At 51.2% G+C, this 6,538-nt stretch overlaps 1 protein-coding gene across 1 annotated transcript in view; it reads right to left on the reverse strand.

The window, feature by feature from the left end:
• Window positions 1-6,253, reverse strand: part of mchr2b (melanin concentrating hormone receptor 2b) — a 70,307-nt gene extending 64,054 nt beyond the window's left edge. The window contains exon 1 of the mRNA XM_072511948.1: window positions 5,720-6,253. Coding sequence (XP_072368049.1) covers window positions 5,720-6,135 — 416 coding nt within the window. The 5' untranslated portion in view covers window positions 6,136-6,253. The remainder of the gene's footprint in view (window positions 1-5,719) is intronic.
• Between the last annotated feature and the right edge of the window lie 285 nt (window positions 6,254-6,538).

Here is a 6,538-nt window from a genome sequence, read left to right on the forward strand (position 1 = left end):
AGAGCGACGAGGATCCGGTCACACCCGAATGGGATGGGCCACCAGAACATATGCCAGAGTAAATGGAGGGATCTCATAACTCAGGAGCTCCAAGTGCTCAAAGACACCTTCAAACTCAAAAGCGGGCTGGATGACACCCTACGAGCTTGCCAGGCACAGAGCGCTGTCTGTCCGGTGCGCAGCCAATGCTATCCAAGCCTCAAAACGGTCGTGCTCGGCCCAGTGGGCACACTTGGACTCGAGACGGCGCGGTTGTGCTGTGGCATCCCGTCTGAGCGGACCCCTGCTCGGACGGAATTCCACATTGGTCCCAAACCCCGGAAACCCCCCCCCCACAGCCCCAGCCGCCTCGCGGAAATACCCTTTGTGCCTTTTCGCACTGCGCGGATGGGTTTCCTGTATGGCCTGCTGTTGCACACCTTCCTCGGCCGCCACCCGGACACGCCTTGGCGTGCCTCGTTGCCGTCCGGCGGCGGAGGTCCCCACTGGAGGTCCTTCTATGGAGGCGACCTCCCCATACAACTAGGGGACCTGGGGTGGAGGGTGGCTACACATGGCAGTGCCATGCAACCATCGTTTAAATCACTTCACGGCTTTGCCAAAGACCTGTCAATTTTGCGGCCTGGTGGAGACCGTGGAGCACGTTTATGTTGTCTGTCTTAGGCTGCACTCCTTTTTTGTTTTCTTGACAGCGTTGTTGTTGGGGCTTTCGTTGCACTTCAGCCCCATGTTCCTGATCTACGGACATCCGGTACAGAGGGGGGTGGGGAGGGCGGGGGACCTCCTCGAGAACCTGCTCCTAGACCTGGCCAAACTTGCCATTTATAGGTCCAGGCAGCGGGTGACGGAGGGCGTCGTCCAGCCTGACTATCTGCCCATCTTCCATGGCCTCGTTCGCGGCCGTGTGTCCCTGGAGCGGGTGAATGCGGTGTCAATGGGCACACTCGAGGCCTTCCGTGCTCGGTGGGCACCGCAGGGGTTGGATTGCCTTATTGACCCCGATTTTCGCACTTTAATTTGACGGGTTTTTGACAAGTTGTTGATTCCTTTCTCGTACTTTTTGGGCTGTGCTCCACTCGTTGTTTTGGGGCACTCCCCTCTTTTGTTTTATCCATCTGTTACTTTATGTTCTTTGCTTGGTTGTCACACCCAGCACCACGCCAGCGTCAGTGGCGGATGCTGGCTTAACTCCTGTACATGTAGATAAACGTACAGGTCATCAATTCACGAAAAGAAACACTACAAAAACAAAAAAATAATAAAAATGACAAAACACATATACAAAAATGTTTTTTCTTTTTCCCCGTTAAATTAGAGTAGTAACACCATATAAAAGGTTCAACCCAAACAGCAACTTTTAAGTTAATTTACTAAATAAAGACTAGACTTTAGATAGAAATGAACCCTTAATTACCCTCAGATACCAAACTCCCACTTTAATGCAGCCCGCAGTCAGCACTCTAGCAGCGTGTTCCTGGGGTCCCCTGGCAAATGTTGGCACACTGCCAAACTGTTCATTAATAATCTATGGACATGCACCCCAAAGTCCCTCTGATCCTTTGGAGGGTCCTACCATTCATTGTATATTTCTTTGTCTTCTTAATACTCCCAAATGGCATTACCTCACACTTTACATGGGTAAATTCCATTTGCCACTGTTCCGCCCATGCATATCATCCTGCAATCTAAATCTTTCTTTCTCACTATTTACCACACCACCAAATGTTGTGTCACCTGCGAAACTACTGATCATACCTCCTATATTCCCATTCAGATTATTAATGTACACTACAGACAGCAAGTGACCCAGCACCAATCCCTGCAGAATAGCACAGGACCAGGCTTCCAGTCACAACAGCAACTTTTGACCATCATCCTTTGCCTCCAGCCACTAAGCTTATCTTGGATCCAATTTGTCAAATTCCCCTGGATCCCATGGGCTCTTACCTTCTTGACCAGTCTCCCAGGCGAGACCTTGTTGAAAGCCCTACTAAAGTCCATGTAGACTACATCAACAGCACTATCCTCATCTACCCACCTAGTCACCTCCTTGAAAAAGCATGAGGGGTCGAGACAGAGCAGACAGGGAGAAATTGTTCCCGCCCATGAAAGGCTCCAGAATGAGACAGCACAGATTTAAAGGAATTGGCAAAAGAACAAAAACAACATGAGGAAAAACTGCCTGAGAGAGTGGTGGAAGCAGGTTTAATGGAGGCATTCAATGGGGAATTAGATAGATATCAGAAAAGGAAGAATGTGCGGGGTTGAGGTGGAGAAGGCAGGAGAGTGGTACTAAGCGAACCGCTCATTCGGAGACCCAGTACAGACAGGATGGGCCCCTTCAGCGCTACGACCCTTCTGTGATTCTATCGGCGCATTCTCGGAGTCCCACAGCAGATGTTGGCACTCTTCCAAGGATCCCTTCCTTAAATTCTGGATGTGGAGATGCCGGTGTTGGACTGGGGTGAGCACAATATGAAGTCTTACAACACCAGGTTAAAGTCCAACAGGTTTGTTTCGATGTCACTAGCTTTCGGAGCGCTGCTCCTTCCTCAGGTGAATGAAGGGGTATGTTCCAGAGACATATATATAGACAAATTCAAAGATGCCAAACAATGCTTGGAATGCGACCATTAGCAGGTGATTAAATCTTTACAGATCCAGAGATGGGGGAACCCCAGGTTAAAGAGGTTTGAATTGTGTCAAGCCAGGACAGTTGGTAGGATTTTGCAGGCCAGATGGTGGGGGGTGAATGTAATGCGACATGAATCCCAGGTCCCGGTTGAGGCCGCACTCATGTGTGCGGAACTTGGCTATAAGTTTCTGCTCGGCGATTCTGCGTTGTCGCGCGTCCTGAAGGCCGCCTTGGAGAACGCTTACCCGGAGATCAGAGGCTGAATGCCCTTGACTGCTGAAGTGTTCCCCGACTGGAAGGGAACATTCCTGCCTGGTGATTGTTGCGCGATGTCCGTTCATTCGTTGTCGCAGCGTCTGCATGGTCTCGCCAATGTACCCCGCTTCGGGACATCCTTTCCTGCAGCGTATGAGGTAGACAACGTTGGCCGAGTCGCACGAGTATGTACCGCGTACCTGGTGGGTGGTGTTCTCACGTGTAATAGTGGTATCCATGTCGATGATCTGGCACGTCTTCAAGAGATTGCCATGGCAGGGTTGTGTGGTGTCGTGGTCACTGTTCTGAAGACTGGGTAGTTTGCTGCAAACAATGGTTTGTTTGAGGTTGCGCGGTTGTTTGAAGGCAAGTAGTGGGGGTGTGGGGATGACCTTGGCAAGATGTTCATCGTCATCAATGACGTGTTGAAGGCTGTGAAGAAGATGACGTCGTTTCTCCGCTCCGGGGAAGTACTGGATGACGAATGGTATTCTGTCGGTTGTACCGCAAACCCACTGATAACCTCACGATGCTCCACTTCTCCAGCTTCCACCCTAAACACATTAAAGAAGCCATCCCCTATGGACAAGCTCTCTGTATACACAGGATCTGCTCAGACGAGGAGGAGCGTAACAGACATCAACAGACGTTGAAAGATGCCCTCGTACGAACGGGATATGGCACTCGATTCATCGATCGACAGTTCCAACGTGCCACAGTGAAAAACCGCACCGACCTCCTCAGAAGACAAACATGGGACACAACTGACAGAATACCCTTCGCCGTCCAGTACATCCCCGGAGCAGAGAAACTACGTCATCTTCTTCACAGCCTTCAACACGTCATTGATGACGATGAACATCTTGCCAAGGTCATCCCCACACCCCCACTACTTGCCTTCAAACAACCGCGCAACCTCAAACAAACCATTGTTTGCAGCAAACTACCCAGTCTTCAGAACAGTGACCACGACACCACACAACCCTGCCATGGCAATCTCTGGAAGACGTGCCAGATCATTGACATGGATACCACTATTACACGTGAGAACACTACCCACCAGGTATGCGGTACATACTCGTGCGACTCGGCCAGCGTTGTCTACCTCATACGCTGCAGGAAAGGATGTCCCGAAGCGTGGTACATTGGCGAGACCATGCAGACACTGTGACAACGAATGAACGGACATCGCGCGACAATCACCAGGCAGGAATGTTCCCTTCCAGTCGGAGAACACTTCAGCAGTCAAGGGCATTCAGCCTCTGATCTCCGGGTCAGCGTTTTCCAAGGCGGCCTTCAGGACCCGCGACAACGCAGAATCGCCGAGCAGAAACTTATAGCCAAGTTCCGCACACATGAGTGCGGCCTCAACCGGGACCTGGGATTCATGTCGCATTACATTCATCCCCCACCATCTGGCCTGCAAAATTCTACCAACTGTCCTGGCTTGATACAATTTGCACCTCTTTAACCTGGGGTTACCCCATCTCTGGATCTGTAAAGATTTAATCACCGGTCGCATTCCAAGCATTGTCTGGCATCTTTGAATTCGTCTATATGTATGTTTCTGGAACATACCTCTTCATTCACCTGAGGAAGGAGCAGTGCTCCGAAAGCTAGTGACATCGAAACAAACCTGTTGGACTTTAACCTGGTGTTGTAAGATTAAATTCTGGACACAGTAAGAAGTCTTACAACAGCAGGTTGATAATAATAATCTTTATTATTGTCAGAAGTCGGCTTACATTACAATGAAGTTACTGTGAAAAGCCGCTAGTCGCCACACTCCGGTGCCTGTTCAGGTACACAGAGGAAGAATTCAGAATGTCCAATTCACCTAACCTGCACGTCTTTCGGGACTTGTGGGAGGAAACCAGAGCACCCGGAGGAAACCCACGCAGAGACGGGGAGAACATGCAGACAGTGACCCAAGCTGCGAACTGAATCTGGGTCCGTGGTGCTGTGAAGCAACAGTGCTAACCACTGTGCTACCGTGCTGCCAAAGTCCAACAGGTTTATTGATGAAGGAGCTATGCTCCGAAAGCCAGTGATTCCAAATAAAGCTGTTGGACTTTAACCTGGTGTTGTAAGACTTCTTATTGTGCCCACCATCCAGTCCAACGCCGGCAGCTCCACATCTTAAATTCTGTAAGTATCAGCCAGGGGGCCACACAGCCGAGCAGAGAATTGACTGCAAAAAGTTCTCCTCCGGTATACAGCGGCCGACATTACTCCTTCGTGAGTCAAAACAAAATAAGAAAGAAGCCCGATGCGAGACAGAGAATCTGGCCTTAATTTACCCCGCCTCCTCCCCTAACCATGAGATTCCCTGGTAAAGAAACTGCTTGAGGATCCGAATTCGATCAGCAGAGGCAAGCTTCTTTCTTGGTCCTAGGCAGTAAAATCTTCACATTGACCCTGTTAACTGATGAGCTTCACTGTGTTGCTCAGATCCAGAGACCGAAACTGGCAGCCTGCTTTTGAGAAAGCGGTGTCCAGGTCACAGCCCATGTCATCCCAAACAAGCTGCAGAGTTGGCTTTAGGTGCAATACCCGAACCCTATCCAATAATAATACAAAATAAACGATGAATATAAATGATCCGGTGTGGTTGGGAAAGAGGATATTAATCATGAATTAGACAGTCTTGTTAGTTCCTGTCCACAGACGTTTCACACCACAGGATGAACAGAAACACTGCTTCGGGTCCAATAAAACTCTCCAATTCAACTTCAAACGCTGGTTCATAAACTTGAAAGATTTGGGGTGGGTGATCATCTGAAACTTGAACCCCCCCCTCCGCCCCCCACCTCGTCCCAGTTTTCTTACCTGTCCACACACAGGACGGTAACGATGCCCACCGTGGTGAACTGGTTGGTGACATCCAGGACCGTCACCGCCTTGCACATGAACTGGCCGAAGACCCACTGCCTGTCCCTGACCAGCTGGTGGATGGTGAAGGGCATCCCCAGCAGGAAGAGCAGGTCGGCGGTGGCCAGGCTCAGCACGTAGATGTCGGACACCCCTTTGCTCTTGCAGGCCAGCAGCGTGTAAATGACCAGGCTGTTCGCCCCCACGCCGACGATGCACAGGACGCCGTAGACCGAGGGCAGGATGTGCATCACGGTGGTGTTGTCCAGCAGCTGCCCGGCGCCCTGCTCCGAGGACAGGTTGGGCGCGCTCCCCCAGCCGCCAGGGGCACCCGGCGGCCAGCTCCCTCCGCCGGTTCGGTTCCAGCTCTCCATGCCCAGCGCTCCAGAGGAGCTGGGAGGGAGATTCCAAACCCTCTCCGAAATCAAGTTCTGGGGTCAGCTTCAGAAGCTGAAACACGGCGCCGGCTTCAATCGTGTGGAATGGCGCATCCCCCACAGTTACCAGCCTCTGCCTGAGGGATCCCCGCGCTGCCTTGCCCACTGGAAAGACTTTGCGAGTGACACGAGTCTGGGAAAGTCGCTGCCGCTTGTTTTATCTTCTTCGAGTGGGGGAGGTGGTGAAGGGGGCTGCTGATCGAATCCGTCGGTCAGGGCAGGAGGGCTGCTTGTGAGAGATCCACTTTTGACAAGTGGTTTGCAGCTGTTTTTTTTTGTTGTCACCCAAGTCGTGGTCCACATAGGTACCAACGACATAGGTAGGAAAAGGGATAGGGAT

This window comes from Scyliorhinus torazame, chromosome 7 (genome assembly GCF_047496885.1).
Source record: "Scyliorhinus torazame isolate Kashiwa2021f chromosome 7, sScyTor2.1, whole genome shotgun sequence".
In the NCBI taxonomy this organism is placed as follows: domain Eukaryota; kingdom Metazoa; phylum Chordata; class Chondrichthyes; order Carcharhiniformes; family Scyliorhinidae; genus Scyliorhinus; species Scyliorhinus torazame.